This window comes from Mesoplodon densirostris, chromosome 2, assembly GCF_025265405.1.
Source record: "Mesoplodon densirostris isolate mMesDen1 chromosome 2, mMesDen1 primary haplotype, whole genome shotgun sequence".
In the NCBI taxonomy this organism is placed as follows: Eukaryota; Metazoa; Chordata; class Mammalia; order Artiodactyla; family Ziphiidae; genus Mesoplodon; species Mesoplodon densirostris.
In genome coordinates this window covers 46,696,344-46,716,735 of record NC_082662.1, presented here as the reverse complement: position 1 = coordinate 46,716,735, position 20,392 = coordinate 46,696,344, and the positions used below count along the sequence as shown (strand labels likewise).

Here is a 20,392-nt window from a genome sequence, read left to right as displayed (position 1 = left end):
GGGTACAGTGGTTAAGACTCCTCACTTCCAATGAAGGGGGCGTGGGTTTGATCCCTGGTTGGGGAACTAAGATCCCACATGCTACGCAGCGTGGCCAAAAAAAAAAAAAAAAAAAAAATCCCCAGGTGATCTACATGCACAATAAAGCTTGAGAAGCCCTGGTCTAAGGTGAGTCATTGGTCTCAGGTTCTTCATCTGATAAATGGAGGTGATAATCCTTACCTGGCAGAATTATTGTGAAGATTCTTGGTGGTTTACTTAATAGACCTAATATTTGAGATTTTAATGAATGGTAACTATTATTTAAGAAGGCCATGTAATAGAGTGGGCTTTACAGCTGGACAGAAATATAAATTCTAGTTCCTATAAGCTCCGGACCTTAAAAACTCATTTAACTTGAGGCTGGGCCAAACTGGAGTAGTAACAAATGACACTAAGCTGCCTCGTTAGTTCACATGGCCTTCGTCCCAAACCAAAGTGTTACTTCCTGTGGCTCCAGTCTATTTTTCACAAGGAGAACCTAAGGACAGCAGAAACGTTTATTTGAAAAAATTACTATGTATTGAAAATATACATTAGAAATTATTACATACTTCCATAGCATTCCCCTCCCCCACCACAAAAGTAGAAATATCCGCTTGCTATGCTAATGCCATAGGTAAATTCAAACAAAAAGGAAAACATCATCAGCCCCCTTTTCTCATACATTAGAGTTGGAGGGAAAAAAGGTCAACTTATATCCACCAATCAATAGGAATTTAACAAGTCCCAGTCTTCCACAGCAAGACACACATATTTCTGCTTTGAAGACGGTGAAGAGTTGCTCTGTTCCTTCTCTGGCTCCTCGAAAGCTCTCTTCTTGCTCTTCTTTGACTCCTGGCTTGAGAGGGGTTCGTGTTTCAACAGTGGTCCATGGCAATCTGGGGCTTTCTCTTTATAGAACTGGAGTTTCTCAGAAGAATTCATGTGGGCGTCTGCCAGGTGACACTTCACTGGGGCTTCTGTTCGAGCCTGCTTCCCATCTGTAAGGGTGACAGACGGAAGGGCAATGAGCTTTCCTATGCCGCTGCTAACGGCTGCCTAAGTCCAGAAAGATGATCCAAGGGAAGTGATAAGAGGCCCAAACAGGGTGAGGTTTGGATTAATTTTATTCCCTTTTGAGTGCCCTGTAAAGTAACTTACAGCAAATGCACCAGCACAGGTTGAAGGTATGTACTCACACGAGAGTATCACAGATTTGGATTCAAATCTCAGATCTGCCACTTCCTGGATAAATGACCTTGAGCAAGTGACTTGTCTGAGATTCAGTTTTCTCATCTTTAGAGGGATATAAAACTTATTTCATAAGGGTGATGTGAAGATCAAGTTAACATAAGGTGCTTAGCACAATGCTTGGCACAATAGTAAAAGCTTGAAAAACGTCAGCTATTATTACTCAAAATCTGGACTTGACTCTGTCTTCTAAAAACAGCCAAGTTTGCGGCACAACTCTAGTAAATGATACAACCTTATCCTATATTTTTTGGTTTGCCCTGAATTTTTCTTATTTTTCTACCTTTATTTTTCCTTCACTTCGATTTCATCCTTTAACTCCTTACAGAAGAAAGTATGGTAAAATACACATAACATAAATTTAGCATTTTAACTATTTTTAAGTGTATAGTTCTGTGGCATTAAGTACATTCACATTGTTGTGCAAACATCACCACCATCCATCTCCAGAACTTTTTCAGCTTGGCGAAACTAAAACGAGGTATCCGGAAACTAAAACTTGGTATCTATTAAACAGTAACTCCCTACCACTCCTCACCTCAGTCCCCAGCAACCACCATTCTACTTTGTCTCTATGAACTTGACCACTCTAGGAATCTCATAAGACAACTCATACAACATTCGTCTTTTTGACTGGCTTATTTCACTTAGCAGATGTCTCTAAATTTCACCCATGTTATAGCTTGTGTTAAAATTTCCTTCCTCCTTAAGGCTGAATAATATTCCATTGTATGTAAATACATTTTGTTTATCCATTCATCTGTCAATGGACACTTGGGTTGCTTGTCCCTTTTGGCTACACTTTTAATTCCTTTTTAATGTTCTGTATCCAGCTACTTTTGTACCACTGCAAATTTTTTCTGGAACAAGATGGGATGTCAATAAGCACATATGTACATGCATACATACATTTAATAAGTTATTTTCCTGGTGCTAGTACTCAAAGCTAAGTGTGAACTTACACTGTAAGCTGTGTTGACAGAATACAAGTCTCAGTGATCTAATTAAGTCAATACTATCATAATTAATTTTCCCACTGAGTGAAGATGAGCTAAGTGCTTTAAGGGCAAATAACCTAAGGGCAAAACACTCCAAAGGAAAGGGAATTTCTCACAGAAATGCTGAGCTGCTGTTCCAGGCTCCGAGGTTTCTCGTGGCTTCACAGCTTCAGAAGTCACACGCTCCCACTGCAGAACAATCTAAAACGTATTTGGAAAGATTTGAATCCAAACAAAATCTCAAGCTTTTAATCTCAAGCTTTCCTTGTTCCCCACCCCTCTCTTTCCATAAACACAAACCCCCATGGTAATCTTACTTCAGATGATGGTGATAAGAAAAAGAACCAAGTCAAGTCTGGATTTTCTGTTTTAAGGCATGAGTTGGTCAGAATACAAACATGATGGATATACGTATTTGCATGACTCAGAAAAAATCTACAAAGCTGACTCCCTATTTTCATCTCTATTCCAATCTAGAAATAAACTGCATATTCTTAAACTAAATACTAAAATTTAAAGCCTTAGTCATAATACTTTTTTTTTTTTTGCGGTACGCGGGCCTCTCACTGTTGTGGCCTCTCCCGTCGCGGAGCACAGGCTCCGGACGTGCAGGCCCGGCGGCCATGGCTCACGGGCCCAGCCGCTCCGCGGCATGCGGGACCCTCCCGTACCGGGGCACGAACCCGTGTCCCCTGCATCGGCAGGCGGACTCCCAACCACTGCGCCACCAGGGAAGCCCAATAATACTTTTCACACATTCCTAGACTCACTTTCATGCCTTAACTATACCAACTATAACTCACTCTTGTACGTGTGTGAAAGGACCATGTTTCCATATTCTCATGACACTTCATGATCAGTTTCCATTTTTTTAAACTGCTACAAATGTATTTTTATTACAAGCTACCATAAATTCTTTTGAAAATTTGGTTTAGTATAAACTACACATAAATAAAGTAAACAATTATTTCACATATAGCACAAGTAGCAAGAAGTTTAAATTCAACACTTCTCATGGTATGCACTGAAATGATCGTAAAAGAAAGTCAAGACAAACATTTTCAGGTCACAGAGGCAGCACAACACATAGTTTAAGAATATTGTTCCAGAGTTGGTTCCACCACTTACTAGCCAGGGGACCCTTGGCAAGTGATTTAATTTCTGCCTTTCAATTTCTTCATCTGTAAAATCGGGATTAATAATAGTACATAGCCCACTGGGCGGTTGTGAGGATTAAATGAGATAACATACATGAAGGGTTTAGCAGTGTCTGGAATATAGGAAGCACTCAATAAATCTTAGTTGTCAGCCCCTCTATGATACCTCCCTGAGCGTGGAAAATGGGGACAGATCTAAAAGAATGCTAAGATGAACTGAATCTGGTGGCTCAGGGGACAATAAGGAAAACTGTGCTTCTACTAACAGAAATAAGAATGTCAATTAGGAAGAGCTGTTTGGGGATGGGGACGAAGAAGACAAGCCTGGTTCTGGACAAGCTGAATTTGAGGTGCCTGGCAGGGATTTATGGAGAATATTTAGGAACAGGTCTAACGTGTAAGAGAAGGTGCTATCATTCCCGCAGGGATAGTAAAGGCTCTGAGAACAGTTCAGATCACCAGGAGAGTGGGTGGAGACAGAAGAGAAGAGGAGAAGAGGAAATGAGGAATCAGCAAGAGCTAAAGGGAGAAGCGAGAAAGTTAGGGGATACTGAGCAGGAAGGCCAGAGAGAAAAAGCATAAGGCATGCATGTTTATATCAGAACTGCAGAAAAGCCAAGGAAGGTGAAGAATGAGACCACATACCACCTTCAAGACGACACATGCAGCAGAGCCGTGGGGGCCAGAACTAGCTTACAAGGGATTAAGAACTGAGTAGGCAGTGAGGAGGTGGGAAGATAGGAAGAGAAAACAACTCACAACCTCAATGGGGGATGAAGAACATGTTAGAATAGAAGTAACATGTTTATACACAGAAAGAAAATGGCCAACAGAGAGTGAGATTGAAGATGTAGTGGTGGGGCAGTAGAGGGAAATAATTATTAGTAAAATATCACAGAGTAAGCTGGAGATCTCAGGGAACAGAACTGAAAGGAAAAGAAGCCACTAAAGGGCTTATCACTGGAATAAAGAGGCATACCTGTTCCCTTAGATAGGAGGGAAGTGGGGTATGTTGCAGAATTGTAGAAATTTTGAGACAGAGGGAAGTAAAGGAACTCCTGTTAGATGGCCTCATTTTTCTGTGTCACCTGCTGAGAATGAGGCAGGAGGAGGATGCAGTCAGCCTGAAACAGTTTCAATAAGGATCAACAAGAGATAGATAAAGCACTGCTGCCAAGTCCTAGGGCCCAGCTGAGATTGCATGGTGCTTTCAGTCCAGGCTGTTAGGTATTTTACTTCATCCTTAGCTCTGCAAGAAAGGTCCTGGTTTCTGCATTTTACAGATAAATAAACAGAGACTCAAAGTTGCCTTAAGTCGTACCCCTATTGGGTTGCTGGGCCAGGATCCCAAACTCAGGCCTCTGACCCTACAGCCTATGCTCTTTCTACCATGTCACCTGCTACCATAACCAAACTACATCAAGCCCTTGTAAGACCATCCCACACCTGCCCCAAGTCTACTGGATGTATCTAGGATTCTTCCAGCACTATAAACTTTGTCTGGCAATGAACTGTTGTAATTATTTCAGCATGCATTTTCACAAACTTCAAAGTTCTTCTGAAACACTGATTCACCAGCACCCCTTCTTGCTTACTTATAGGGAGGTGATGCTACAATCAGGTGGTTGGGTAAGTCCACCACCATGCATTATTGCTTGGAGCCAAGGAGGGATCCAGATCAAAAAGTCTGGTGGGTCCTCTAGGCCTCCACCAATAAACATTGGTTTAAAGTATCTGAAGGAGAAAGGCACCAGCCACAGGGAGGCTGGCATCTACTGGTACTCTACTACTTGGTTACCTTCTGACTCTCTACTTAAGTCTGTACTTTACCAACTTAAGGAAGACCATCAAAAAGACAAGAGAGCATCAAAGTTCAGCTAAGAAGCTGAAAATGGAAGGGCTCAGTCTGCTCAAACTAGCATGGTCTGATCTGGAAATATGGCCTCAATACATGTCACCAGTGTTTCTGATAGTACTCGGAGGATATCGGCTTCATTGAGTGGGACTAAGTGAACTTCCTTGAATGGTTCATCCAGGACATCTACCTTTCCAAACAGTCCTAGTTCTTTGTACATAAAATAAAATTTTTAAAACTTCAAAAAGAAAGAAAGAAAATGGGAGAGCTCAGGATAAAAAAAGATGTTTCTTCACTAAGGCTCTAAGAGTTAAGAAATTTGCCCCCCAAAAGAGAAAGAGTTAGATTTGAATTCTTATCAGTGTGTCTTATTCTCTTTCCAGTATACACACACTGCTAAGAGAATCTGTCCTTGTGAAGTTGGGTCATACTGCTTTTTTGCATAGCAAGCAAGAATTCTTTTATTTTCTGAGTCATTTATAAGAAGGCGTTTTCTTCTAGGTCCCATATGGATGAAGCACAATCTAGGAACCAGAGCATGAGATTTAAGGACTGGCATCTAACACCTTTTCTTAAGTAACTGGGTTAGTTACAAGGCCATCAGTATCTCGGACTCGACTGAAGATGACAATTCAGCCAAGGAATACCAAGAGGATTAACATTTGTTCAAGTGTTGAATAAGACACTTGGAATTAAAATGAAGCCACATTAACTGTAGGGGAGAAAAATCTGCCTTACCTGGTCAGCCCAGCCCTCTGTCTTGCAGTTACTGTGATCAAATTCCTTCAAAGGCACTTTGGAGTGAACAAGACCTATGTGGGTCTGAAGCTTGTGTTTGACAGCTTTGACGTCCTAGTAAGGGAAAACCAGAACAATAATGCACACACATCTGGTTAACTATTACTTGCTTTCAGTAGGAAATAAAGATACCAGTCCTTTCTAAATGCCAATTAGCAGAAGCAAAATATCAAATTGTAAGTTTGGAAAAGTAAGAGAAGGGAGTAGAAGTCTTACCTTGAGTCCCGTCCCAGAGATATCTAAGCAGTTTAGTTTTCTAAAAGAAAAGAGGTATCCAATTCCTGCATCTGTGATCTCAGGGTTACCTAAATGTCAAAACATAAATAGTATTATGTTATAGTTATAAGTATTGCTACAATGCCAACAATAAGCTCAGGAAAAAAGGCCACACAATGATAATATAGAAAATACTGAGTGAACAAGCTTTTCAGAGTAAACTGAACATAGAAATCTTATCTTTCCTACTGTAATGCGAAGGAGCCACGCTAGATGATCCTTAAGATCCTTCACAGCTTTAACTTTCTAGGAGCTGGGGGTTAGCAGAAAAATTAATGAACCAGATAGTTATTCCAAAGGGTTTAATTTGGAACCATATGAAAGCAACATATGTAAACATGTTATTAGAATGGTATATTAGACTTTGTTCACAGCCATTTTACCTCCAAAGTAAAAGATTTATTTTAAAAAGATTTTCAAGGATACTGAGGCACAGAGACTCTTAATGTCTTACTAACCTGAATTTTTTTTTAATCCTTTCTTACATATCACCTTCTCATATCAGAGAGTACTGCATTTAGCACAGAGTCCTAAAGACCATGAGAACAGTGCCTGGCACATTGTAGACACTCAAAAAATATTTGTGAAATGAATAGACTTCCCTGGGAGGAAGGGAGGGCATTCATTATTATCTTCATTTCACACAAGCCAAAACCAAGGCTCAGAGAGGTTAAATAACTTGCACAAGGGCACACAGTAGCAAAGCAAGGAGTGTCCTCTGACCTCAAACCCCTGCTCCTTCTATTTTTTTGACACCATACGATCCTGACACGTATTTAATAAATGCTCAGTTAAATCATAAATGATCTTACCATCTTTCTACTACTGGAGTCAATAACTGGTTCATTCTGCGCAAGTTATCAAAACTGTGAATTTCATCCTGATTTTCACCAAGCAATTATTGATAAAAAATGACCTAGCTGACAGACACTATAGATCAGCAACTCAGAGAAAGTAAAAATGAGCCAAACGTCCTTCATATATGCTGTGAATATGATGAAAGGTTGCCCTGTCTGCAGAGAGTAAGTGGCATGGGTGAATCTGTAAGGGCTTTTACTACCTTACAGAGGTGGCACCATGCCAGGAAAGGTATTTGGCCAGGAGTCAAGAGCCTCTGGCTTTAGGTCCTGCTCTGCCATTAACTTGTTGTGGCACCTAAGAAAGTCACCTCCCCTCAATTTTATCACCTCTCAAACAAAGAGGAAGAACTAACTGATTTCTAAGTCCATTCTTCCAACGTTAATCATCTATAACTTCTAATAAAACTTACAAGATAAATCTAATAATGTTAGATTTTCAAGGCCTCTTTTCATCACTCGAACCGGTGCCGTCATTTTCCGCACCCCGGCATCAGATAAACAATTATCCTTCAGGTGGAGTTGAGTTACACTAGAAAACAAAGTCCATAAGTAAATTACTTAAAGAGCATTTGAGAAAGTCTAGTCATGAGAACATACTTTCATAAATTTCATTCAAAAATATATCTTCTAACCTCTGCTATTTCACACATAATGCATTTAACAGAGTTAAGGATATTTTGGTGCTACTTCAGTTGCTAAGTGAGGGTTAACTTACAGATCAAAGTGTCATGTAGTACTAGTCTCAGATGGCAGAGGGCACTAAAGGTATATGGTGGAATGAGGTAAACAGGGACTTCATTAAGGATATAAATACACTTGTTTATCACAAAAGCTGCATTCCTGACAAATGCTGTGTGAAAACCAAAACCATTCTAAATATACTGGGAAAGTCTGCTAAGAACTCCTATGAGAATTCTTTATGCAAAGCACCATTCTTTTATTCTAATTATTTTATAAATCCAATTTTCAGATTGGGTTTATAAGGTACAGACATAACCCAATCCATTCAGCTAACCTGTAACTGGTGTTATTAATGTGTTCCACTGTCCCACACTCAAGAAATCCGAACCTTTACTAACCTTGTACAAAAATACCTTTGTACAAGATGAACCGGTTTGCAGGGCAGAAATAGAGACACAGATGTAGAGAAAAAACATACGGACACTGAGGGGGGGAAAGTGGTGGGGGTGCAGGTGTGGTGCTGGTGCTGGGATGAATTGGGAGATGGCCATTGACATTATATACGCTAATATGTATAAAATAGATAACTAATAAGAACCTGTTGTATAAAAAATAAAATAAAATTCAAAAAAAAAAAAACCTTTGTACAGGGCAGTAGGTAGGTGTCACTGTCCTAGGCAGGCCCCAAGAAACAGGTTAGACTCAGGTTTGTAGTACTGTTATCCTTCTGGGTGTTTATTAAACCACAAAGGAATCCATCTGGCCTTCTCTCTGCTGGCCATACTGAGATCAGTCGGACTATTTGTGAATGGTATGAACTGGATGATTTCTTTAAATTATGGTTCTTGAAAAGGATTTATTTGGCTGTCTTTTAATAGTTCACTTTTTAAATAATTTATAGTTCATTAGCAGTTAAAATAGAAAATGATAATGATTGTAGAAACTGCATAACTTCTCATCTCTTGCTAGAATAAACCAGGGCAAAATCATTTTTCAACACAGGCAGTCAAGTACTATATGTTGAAATAAAGTTTATTTAGGTAAAGAACCTAGTGACTTACTTTCCTAAGAGTTGTCCAATCTATACTGCTTGTACCAAGTAAATGGAGATGGAATCGTTTTAGAAAAAATAATTAGCAAATAAACACAGGATTGGGAAGTAATCAACATTCTTCAAGATGATCCCATTGGATCATCCTTTAAAAAAAGAAACAAAACAATTCATCTACAAATGGTGGCAGGTCAATACCTAGACAGGGCCTCATTGGTGAGATGTTCTAGAAGTTCATGCTCATCTCCAAGCTTGCAACAGGATAGATCCAGGCAGGTCAGCTCCCGAAAAGACTTAATCTCCTCAAGTTTTTCTGAAATCACCAGATATCTGTGGGGCATGGAGAGCAATCAACAGCTTTTCTTTTCCTTCTTTTAAAACATCACCGTTTGTGGCTTTGTGACACATCAACATTCCATCATGACAAGGTACTATGTAATAAGCAGATTTTATTAATTACTATATAGGCACAGGTTGAATTTTTTAAGCTAAAAATCTTTTTACGTGATGGTGGAATAAAAACTTTAAATAAATAAATAAAAACATATGAGCAAAGGCAGGACACGAGAGAAAAAATCTGCTTTGTTAGAAGTCAGACAGGCCTTGGTGTCAGTGCTGGGATTTTATCAGAGAATTTCCAAACTTTAGAACACTCAAAATTTTAATCACTCATTCCTTTAAGGTTGCTTTTTGTCTAATGCTCAGTATCTAGTGCTTTGAAAACTGGAACAGGCCAAGAATTCTGGGTTCTAACCTGCACATCCCCAAGAACATATCAAGATATATTTGACAGTCAGGTTTTATCTTTTCTATTCAAACACAAGTTTGAGTAGCTGCCCACGTCACTGTGCCAGTTATCCTGCTAACTTTACTCCAAAAGTATGTGCAGCATGACTATTATAAGAACTCACTCTAGGGCTTCCCTGGTGGTGCAGTGGTTGAGAGTCTGCCTGATGAGGCAGGGGACACGGGTTCGTGCCCCGGACCGGAAAGATCCCACATGCCGCGGAGAAGCTAGGCCCGTGAGCCGTGGCCGCGGAGCCTGTGCCCCGCAATGGAAGAGGCCACAACAGTGAGAGGCCCGCGTACCACAAAAAAAAAAAAAAAAAAAAAAAGAACTCACTCTAAACTAGATGGTTATTAAGGCAAACCTGAGAGCATGAACACTTTAATTACACTGGGGCACCTTGCCAAACTGCTATCGGGAAGTATCAGGAGGCCTCTAGAGAGGAAAAGAAGATCAAAAAGACACTGCACAGCCCAGGCTATGGCCTCCACCCTGCTTTCTAGTTGTCCATCTATTTCATATGATGTCAGTGAGAAAAAATGAAAAGGGATTAGAAGTGATAGGAAACAGGAGAGGAGTCCAAGAGAACAGGGAAATGCTTGTGGGCAAGAGCATGCCTTTCACATCCACTTTTCTCATGGATGTCTAGAAGTTTCCACAGCGAAATGGTAAGCTAGGATCAGTGGGGTTATACTTAAAAGTGTTCACATTTCTCTACTGTTGCCAGAATCATAATTACCAAAAACAGCACGGAATAATCCAAGGACAAGAAGGGAGTCAGATCTCTTTTCTTCCTACTTCCAATCAGAATAAGATATACTGAAGCTGATCGCTGGCCTGACTGCTGGGTACAGATGGCCTGGGGCACTGATATCCCCTCTAAGCTGCCTGGTGACTGAGCTCAGCTGGGTACACAAATGAGCCTTATTTACTCAGACATATTTTAATTGCATTGTAAATAAAGCTGCTGTTTTCCATCTTCCAATCACAGAGTTGAAGTCGGTTAATGGGAATTTGGGGAATTACTGGCAATTACAGAAAGGAAAACACACATCCTTTGATCAGTTAACCAAAAGATATTTAGTAATTCTGAAACAAGGGTTATCTGAGAAGAACACAACAACATATAACATGATTAACAAACATTACAAAAATCAAGGCCGAGAAACGAACATGCAAAACCACAGACACTACTACATGCTTATCTAGGACGTAATTGAAGCTCTAGGGTCTCGCTCAAAATTAGTCTTACAACTTGCCCCTTAAAAAGTTCAGAAGAGTGTAGTGGAGAAGCAACAGAAACAGCACAGATATTTTAGTGTCAGACCTGAGTTTGGATTCTAGCAATGCCAATTACTTGTATGATTGTAAGAAACTTACTTAACCTCTGTGAGCTTCAATTTCTCCAGCTAGAAAATGGAGCTGATGATCACTTCCTTTAAGGACTATTAAGAAAATCAGAAAAAATGTTCCAAAAGTAAACGGCATCTCATAGGTCCTCATTAAATTAGTTATTATAATTACTTCGGTTACACAGGGTGATATTTTAAGGCAAATACTTGCCTCCCTGTGACCACCGGTGGGATTAAAAATCACAGGGAGGAGACAGTTTTGTAGGTTTGAAACCCAGTTGCAAAGACACTGGCTTCTCTTTTTGGCAGGCAGCTTTGTGACTCAACCCCACAAAGCAAGTGCCTGTACCTACACAATTATCTTATTTTTCAATTATTTTCTCAAGCTCTTTCCCCATGACCTGAACCCTTTCGTGCTGGTAAAACCTTTGCTGCTGCAGCTTCAGCTGAGAATTGCAAATGCAAACCCAAATCTCCTGCCTTCTTCCTATTTTCCTTTGGGGATTCAAAAGAAGGAAAGTTTTCGATCACAACTGAAAAATCTTACTCTTATATCTGAATAAGGCAGCATTGTCTTAGTTACTGTCTTATTTGTAATTGTTGCAATAAAATATGAGCCAAAAGATTGTTAAAAATGTTTCTTATATTTTTCTGATTATAAAAGTAATACACATTCCTTGGAGAAAAATATTAAGAAAATCTGGAAAACTATAAAGAAAATTAAAACCAATTTCAATCTCATTACCTAAATTACATTTCAGTGGGTTTCTCTTTTTTCCCCCCCATATATGCAATACATGTAAAATTTTCTATTTTTTTTACAAACAAAATTGGGATCATACATATAATTTTAATTATTTTTCATTTATTATATAATGAACATTTTACCATACCATTTTAAATGATCTTTGGATATTATCTTAAAAGTTATACACTATTTCATTATATGAATGTACCATAATTTACTTAATTAATTTCCTCTTGTTGGATATTCAGCTTTCAGATTTTCACTATTACAAATAGTACTAAAATGAACACCCTTATGTAAAGTATTTGTTCTCATATCTGATTATTACATTAGAAATTAGAACAGACTGACTCTTAATAAATGGAATTAATGGGTCAAATGATATGAATATTTTTAAAGCTTTTGATACATATTGCCAAGCTTCTTTCCAGAAATGCTACATTAATTTATGTGCTCATCAAATGTGCATGAAAGTGCTATTCTCATCCAATTTGACCACTGGAAGTGTGCAGACATCACAAATGGATAAAAAGCATCTTCACTATTGTGAGAAATACTTAAGGTATAATGGTACGTGGAGGAAAAAACAGAATACAATTTATAGACAGAGTATATTCCCAAATGTATAAAGATATATATAATGGTATACTATACTGCTATCTTAAAAATCTACACATATTGATGGTCAATGATTTTCAAAATATGTGAAGAAAGCAAAGTGCATAGCAGTGTGAGCACTGTGCTGTCGTTTGTATAACAAAGGGGACAGCTATACATGCATGTATATGTACAGAATATCTCTGGAATTATGTAAAAGAAACTGATAACAGTAGTTGCCTCTGGGGAAGGGAAACAGGAGAGAGATGGGAGGGAGGCTTATGTTCCACGTTATACCTTTTTGTGTTTAAATTCTTTTCTGTGTGTTTTTTCAAATTTTTCTTTTTAATTAGTAGATGCCTTGAAAGTCATTTTACACGATGGTGGTATAAAAATTTTAAATAAATCAATAAAAGTATATGAGCAAAGGCAGGTCATAAGTGAAAACATCTGCTTTGTTAGAAAATAGACAGACCTTGGTTCTGGTGTTGGGACCTTTTTGAAAATTTCCAAGCTTTAAGACACTTGCAATTTTAATCACTTTTCTTCTAAAGTTGCTTTTTATCTAATGCTCAATATCTAGTGGTCTGAAAACTGGAATAGAGACGGGAACTCTGGTTACTAATCTTCACATCCCCGAGAGCATACCAAGAGATATTTAGCAAATCACATTTTGTCTTTTCTATTTTCTCTTTCTAGAAAAGTTGGTAGAGGAGTATTTACTACCTAATGGAGGAGCTGTGGCAATCAACTCATCCTTGTAAAGTGTTTTCAAAGTAAACCTAAGTGTTGTCTGGGAGGGTAAGGGAAGGGAGAAAGACAATGATTTTTCTCAAAATGGCCTACCACTTCGTGTATGGAAATTCTAAACTCAAGGGCTGTTTGATGGGGAAAGTGCCCAAGCCCACTAAGCCCCAGAGCTTGACAGAGTTCACACACCCAATAAAATACTATCGTAATCAGAACACCCACCTGTTTCGCAAACACAAGGAGCAAAGCACCAGACTTCCATAGGCCTCTGTAAATTTCTGTAAAGCCCTCAGCCCTGCACCTGGCTCTGTGAATTTCTGTCTGGCTTCAGCAGCAGAGAACAGCTTTTCAGCAATCTGCTCAGGAAAGCCAATAAGGGAATCAATGTGATCAACATTGTCAGAGATGAAGCCCAGGACGAGGCTGAAGAGGGATTTGGCAGAGTACCGAAGATTCCCCTCCCGGGTGTATGTGAAGATGAAATGATCAGTCTTCTCTTTCTGTGCAGTATCATCTTCCCTGTTCATGCAAAGCTCCACCGAAAAGCCTTTGGGAAACAGTCTGAAAGGCCTTGGCTTCTGCAGGCTACTCCTGACACCATCCAAGGCCAGATTGACCATGTGCAGTTGCCCATTTTCTCGCACATAGACGGGCCCTGGGTCCAGGTGGTTTTCTGAGTTGAGGTAGTAAGACATTGCCTTGGTTGCAACTGTAAAAGCAAGGCACAAGGAAATCAAATCCAATTAAAATGCCATTTTGTAACGTGTAACTTCATCTTGCTGTGCCCAGAGCTTTATGAGCCTTCCAGGCAGGCCGTGTAGCTGCTCTGGGGAATCAAAGCTTACCAGTTGCCTGTGAACTCTGGCACTGGAGGTTACCTCTATTACCTCGACCTGGAATGCCCTTTCCTATGCTTCCCCTTTTCTTGTCTATCTGGTGAACTCTTATTCGTCTTTCAAAAGGCAGCTCAAATCTCATTTCTAAAATTCACTCTAAGGGAGTTATCACAGAAGTGGTCAAAGAGTCACCTACAAGGAAAGTCATGGCAGCACAGCTGATATTAGCAAAACAACCGAAAATAACCTAAATGTTCAACAAGGGTGTCATTATATAAATGATGATACATCCACACCATGGAATGTTATGCAGCCATTAAAATGATAAAATTTTTTATTGATTTGCAAGTTATAAATTGTACACGTGGAATTTACTATTTGTTTTTTTTTAATTAATTTATTTTCATTTATTTATTTTTGGCTGCATTGGGTCTTCGTTGCAACGCGTGGCTTTCTCTAGTTGCAGTGAGCGGGGGCTACTCATCGTTGCGGTGAATGGGCTTTTCATTGCAGTGGCTTCTCTTGTTGCGGAGCATGAGCTCTAGGAGGCGAGCTTCAGTAGTTGTGGCACATGGGCTCAGTAGTTGTGGCCTGCAGGTTCTAGAGTGCAGGCTCAGTAACTGTGGCACACGGGCTCAGTTGCTCCAAGGCATGTGGGATCTTTCTGGACCAGGGCTCGAACCCGTGTCCCCTGCATTGGCAGGCGGATTCTTAACCACTGTGCCACCAGGGAAGTCCAACTATTTCTGTTTTTTAAAACATGTTTACACACAGAACAAAGGCTAGAAATGAATAACTCCCTTGCTACCTTGGCACCTTCCACACATTTCTTTATTGCACTTGGCTCACAGTTCTGCTACTGATTTATTTCTGGGCGTGTTCTGCTGATTTGAGCTCCCTGAGAGCAGGGATCATGTTTAATTCATCCACCCTAACAACATAGTGCTCTGGCATGTAATAGTCCCTGAGTAGATATTCATGGAACTAAAGTTTACTCCTTTGCTAAACCTTACACAGACCACAGCAACATGGTTTTTTGGATCCACAAATAAAGACCTCCACCACAAGAGCTAACTAAAAGCTATTAAGGTGTGATGCTTCCAAGGGCTAGAATAGCTTTTAGTTAGCTCTTGTGCTTTAACTTCTTCAGTTAGCTGGCACTTCCGAAGTAAGGCAACATATCAAAAACAGCAGGGTAAAAAAAAAAACAAAACAAAAAAAAAACAGCAGGGTATTTATGCAATCGTATGGGTGATATTTTGTGTCCAAGCGCTAACTGAAATAAACACTTGCTTTCCTGAGGAACCGTGAGGTTTCAAAATATTCGAGAAATTGCCACGTTAAATAAAATGAAAGTATATGATTATCATTGCTACAGTTTTTAGGTAAAACTTAATATAATATAGGTCAAAAGCCGCTATTATCTCTAAAAGACTCTGACTGACTTTTAGAGTGAACAAACCCAGCTTCTTCTGCATCAATGCAGGGCTAGGACGCAGCTCTGAAGCCACTTAAAAAGTGTCAACAGGGCTTCCCTGGTGGCGCAGTGGTTGAGAGTCCACCTGCCGATTCAGGGGACACGGGTTCGTGCCCCGGTCCGGGAGGATCCCACATGCCGCGGAGCGGCTGGGCCCGTGAGCCATGGCTGCTGAGCCTGCGCGTCCGGAGCCTGTGCTCCGCAGCAGGAGAGGCCACAGCAGTGAGAGGCCCGCGTACCACAGGAAAAAAAAAAAAAAAAAAAAAAAGTGTCAACAATCAATCAAGTCAGTGATCAAAAATGCTGAGTCTCTGGAGATCAAACACTGATCCTGTTTGTGGGTATCAGTATGATCCATGTTTCTCCTGAGGATAATTATGTGTGTAAAAGCACATCAGAAAAGAGGGCCTTGCCACGCCCGAGAGCCTCACTCTTCCCTGCTCATCTCCTTACGCCCTACTCTCTGGCTAAGCCATACGACCCAGGTAAGGTGGCTGTGCTCTCTTGTCTCACTGGCCCTTGCACATCCTGCTCCCTTTGGCTGGAACATCCTTCTCTGCTTCCCTGACCTAGCTAACTCCTAGTTATCGTTAACACTCAGCTCAACCACCATCCCTCTCCTGGGAAAACTTCCTAACCCCTGCACTAGTGCACACATCTCTCTGGTTTTCCCAGAGCGCCAATGTCTCTTTCTACATAGCACTTCGCACTGTGTACTGTCCGTTCACTTGCTAATATTCCCAAAGCTGTGAGCTCTTTGAGTACACGGCACTTAACTTGATTCATCTCTCTTTTCTTTCCCAGGCCCAACGCAGAGCCTAGCGTGAATAAATCCTCAACAGATATTTGCTGAACCAAATGAAGAGGAAGGGTGAGACCTCAAAGGGACAGACTTAGTACTCTGAGCTGCAAGCCCTGCTGATACTGTTGCTAGGAGCCAGCTCCTCTACCAGGCAACAGCTGCAGACTCCTCCCCCACTCGCCAGACCCTTTTGCAGGTGGTAGAAGCAAAGAGGATGATGGGAGTATATTGCTACTGGTACTACCAGGGAGGGGAAAAAAAAATCTAAAAACCAGAAAAAAAAATTGGCTAGCTCTCATAACCCATACTCTCGCCAGTATTCAGTGCCTGCTGCTAAGGAGATACTTCACTTATTCTAAGCTTTTCTTCCAGGGGTAAGCACCTGGCCCCTTCAGTCTCACAGAGTTTAATCTTGATAAGGAGATAAAGCAGATCCCTTTCGGTCTTTATCTCTGGATTTGGACATTCAGAGTCCTACTCTACCTGTAGACCAGAAAGTAGATTATCAGGTATGGCCCCAAACAAGAATGACTTAATTTTAAAAGTAGAAAGACAAATTCCATGGAAGATAACATATTATAAGTAATCAGCACACTATAAACTTCCTGGCAACGAAATAGGGTCTGCCTATCTGTAGTACCCCTAACCATCACCTGCAATAGTGTCTTCCATAAACTTTGGAATAAAATGGACAAATGGATGAATGGATGACCACTTCCGGTGAAAATCAGAAAAACCTGATTCCATCCAGCAGAGGGCACAAGCAGCTTGGGACCAAAGTGAGGACACTTACCCAGGCTGCCCCAAATCCTGGCAGCTTCGGCTTCCATGGATCATTTTCAAAAACGGCAGAGTTCTGGCTATATTTTACTTTTAAATTACTCATCAAATGCTAGTTCTCTTTCTAAACGATGAAAAAAATCAAATATTTCCTGAAGAGTAAACCCACATCATCTGTCCAGAAACCCCAAGGGCTCTCTGTTCTTCAACTATGATACTTGAGGAACTGACCATGGTCAGGAAATCGTGGTGACCTTTGATTTCTACTACTAAATTTGTGCATCTTGCACTCTCACAATAAGGAGCTTCCTGAGAGTTTGTGAAGTACTATAAAATGATCTAAGAATTGAATTAATGTTTAAGCCTTTCAAGGTTAAGAACCATAAAGGTGAGAAAATTCTAAACAAAGCTTCTGTAACTTGACTTTGCTTGTGCCTGTCTATTATAAGGGAGCCCCTCAGGAGACAGGGCCTATTCTATACCATGGCACAAATACTACACGAACTGGAAAATTTAAGTAATTGGTATTGGTATGTGAGAGAATAACAATGTCCAGTGGAGATCTGTATTAGCTATACTTCATATTAGAGCGACAGAGTAACAGGGCATTCTGATAGCCTCCGAGCCTGTCTCCAGAGAGGCAGTTTTGTAACCCATAAAACCTCATAGAAAACTATTACAATAGTGCATGTTCTAGTATTTGGTCACCACAAATGAGCCAAAGTTACCATGAAGCATGTCATTTCATCAAATGAATAAGATGTAACCTTACTACATTAAAAACTCAGTTCTCTTCAGCCTCTCTGAATAAGAGTCAAGATAAAATAAATTGATAACTAAACTTGACAACTTTTTAGATCTTGAAGCCAGTTTGCCAAGCAAGACTCATGACTATCCAGTCAAGTGGACTGGAAGGACAGAGTCAGGGAAGCAGACAATTAAAATTGTGAGCTGAGTCTATGGTTATCTAATTTGAAAAGAAAAAGAAAACGCCTAACTTTAGTAGGTAAAGTAAGTTAACAATTCCCCGGGAATATTAATCATAGTAAGACTATGATGATAACAATAGTGGGTGTGAGAGCTACCACTGAGCTGCCAAGCACTGTTAGGTCCTATATTAAATGATTCCTGTAATTCTCAACAATCCTATGAAGTCAGGATCGCCATTTAACAGATGAAGGCACTCAGAGACGTAAAGTAACTTACTTAAGAAACATAACTAGTAAGTGGCAGAGCCAGAACTCAATCTCAAGGTTGTATCACTCCAAAGCTCAAGCTCTTGTCACTGCATGATGCCGTCTCTCAAGAATAAAAATATGACATCAGCCTTAAGGATAAAAAAATGTTAAAAATTAATCTCACCCACCTGTTGGATCCCTCTGGTATTCACTGACTCAAGCTGGGGGGGAGCGGGTGAGAGAGGGAGGAGATAAAAAAAACAGTGGACAACTGAGAAAAGAGTTGGTGGGAACAGAGCCAGGACAGAGCTACACTGAGGCCTCCCCTCCTTCCTCTGCCAGGGCAGAAATTACCCAAATCCACACACCAGGAAAACACCTGTCAATCCATGGCCATCATCCCAAGGCTGCAGACACCCTTGGTTTATTTGAAAATGCAGTATTCTGAAGAAAGTTTCTAACATAAAAACCTGAACAGAAACTAGTTCCAAACCACCAATAACCAACTAACAATCTCAAGTTTATTGTTCTGGGTCACCACCATTATCCAGTTTTCAACTCATTTCTGTTGTCCTATAACTTGCACTTTCCTACCTGCCTTCTCACCCATACCCAGCTCCTTACTTCCCTCTTAGAACAGGCCAATCTCTCCTACACCCTGACATTTCACAGCTTTTCTACCTGTCAACTCTAAGCTTCTCACACAAAATCCAATCTCCACACCCAAAATCCTAATCCGCCCCCTTCACCCACGCCCAGCTCCCCTGCCCCCACCTCTCAAGCCTCACGCCCTTCCAATCCTTCCATCCCTTCTGAAATGCGGCTCCCTGTCGCCCAGCTGCAAGCCCACCTCCACCTGGCTCTCCTTCCTTCCCCCCACACCATTCCACCCGCGCACTCTCTAACCCCCGTGCACTCTTCCTCTGTCCTTCACCATGTACTCTTCCCTTCCTCCCATTCTGAGATTCCCTCTCCCAGGACCCCAAACTCTCCATCTTTTTCCTTGTCTTCTGCCCTCAACCTTCAAAATCTCCTTCCTTCACGGCTCACTATGCCCAACTTCACAAACCACAGCCCCAACTTCTTCTCCATGCCCCCCAAACCCCACCCCTTCTTCTATTACCATCCTAGATCCTTTCCTCCTTGCACTCCTCTAATCCCACTTTTCCCCCTCCTCAGTACTGCAATTCTCCGTCTCTCTCTAAATTCCCACGCATGTCCCTCCCCAAATCCACCCGAGCTAATCCTGCTCCCTTTTCCCACCCAGGCCCCGAACCCCAAGTCTCACACGCCCCCATACACTACTCCAGCACCCCAACTCCACCCTTAAACCCGTCTCTGACAACCCTAGACCCTCACACTTTTCACCCAACCACACCCCAGCCCCGTCCCTCTCGGTCTTCCCCTCCCCCATTCCACCCCTCCCTCAAACCTCACACCCGCCCCCACTCGCAGCCCCGGGCTCGGTGAGCGGCCCAGCCCGTGGCCGCCACCTACCTGTGCCCCTGCCTGGGGCAGCCAGCGGCAGCTCCTCGCTGACGGCTCCCTCCTCCCGCGGCGCGGCTGAGGGGGGAAGCGGCTCCGCGCCCCCGGCACAAAGCTAGGGAGGGTGGGACAGAGAGTGTGCAGGAGAAGGGAGGGGGCTGGGGGCGACCTGCGCCTTGGGACCGCGGGGCCGGCGGGGGCGGGGGAAAGACTGGGCAAGGGGAGGCGCGCTTGCGCGATACCCGGCATGAGGGGCGGGGTCGCGCTTGGAGGCGGGGCCGGACCCGGGGCTGGCGACCTGAGGGCCTAGGGATCTGAGCAGGGAGAGGTGGGGACTGCGCGTGCGTGCTCGCGCGAGGGCGGGTCCCGTGGGTCTCAGAAGCCCCAGGGAGCCAGCTTAGCTGGGGGAGGGTAAGCAGCGCGTGCTCACGCGCTTGCCTAGGGAAAGGCCCCTTGGGCGGGGCTGCGGAGCTCAGCCCGCGCAGTAAGGAAGAGCACGGGGGCGTGGTCTGGGGGCGGGGCCTGAGGGAGACTGGGCGCGTAGAGCCGGGAGTGCAGCTGTGCGCGACTGGGATCTCTGAGGAGGCTGGGGCGGAAGGGGGGCGGAGCTGGGGACCGGCGAGCTGCGCAGGGTGGGGTGGGACGGGGCAGG

At 42.0% G+C, this 20,392-nt stretch overlaps 1 protein-coding gene across 2 annotated transcripts; it reads right to left on the bottom strand.

Moving 5' to 3' along the window:
* Positions 1-525: 525 nt before the first annotated feature.
* On the bottom strand, positions 526-19,938 carry LRRC42 (leucine rich repeat containing 42). Of its 2 annotated transcripts, XM_060083824.1 has the most exons (9): positions 19,753-19,938; positions 18,444-18,476; positions 13,405-13,891; positions 9,147-9,278; positions 7,627-7,745; positions 6,297-6,385; positions 6,021-6,134; positions 2,387-2,471; positions 526-1,022 (listed from the first exon to the last, which is right to left on the bottom strand). In XM_060083824.1, exons 3-9 carry the CDS (start codon positions 13,875-13,877, stop codon positions 748-750), a joined length of 1,287 nt encoding a protein of 428 aa, XP_059939807.1. In that variant the 5' UTR covers positions 13,878-13,891; positions 18,444-18,476; positions 19,753-19,938; the 3' UTR covers positions 526-747. The 2 variants fall into 2 exon arrangements, with proteins under 2 accessions (XP_059939807.1, XP_059939799.1); XM_060083816.1 differs by lacking the exon at positions 18,444-18,476.
* Between the last annotated feature and the right edge of the window lie 454 nt (positions 19,939-20,392).

Bases quoted from the DNA above. Each gene is read 5' to 3' on its own strand.
- LRRC42 (XM_060083824.1), bottom strand. From the start codon at position 13,877: ATGTCTTACTACCTCAACTCAGAAAACCACCTGGACCCAGGGCCCGTC. The intron at 9,279-13,404 runs GTGGGTGTTCTG...CATGCCCCACAG, and splicing joins TCCTTGTGTTTGCGAAACAG to ATATCTGGTGATTTCAGAAA. The intron at 7,746-9,146 runs GTATTGACCTGC...TTTGTTTTCTAG, and splicing joins ACCAATGAGGCCCTGTCTAG to TGTAACTCAACTCCACCTGA.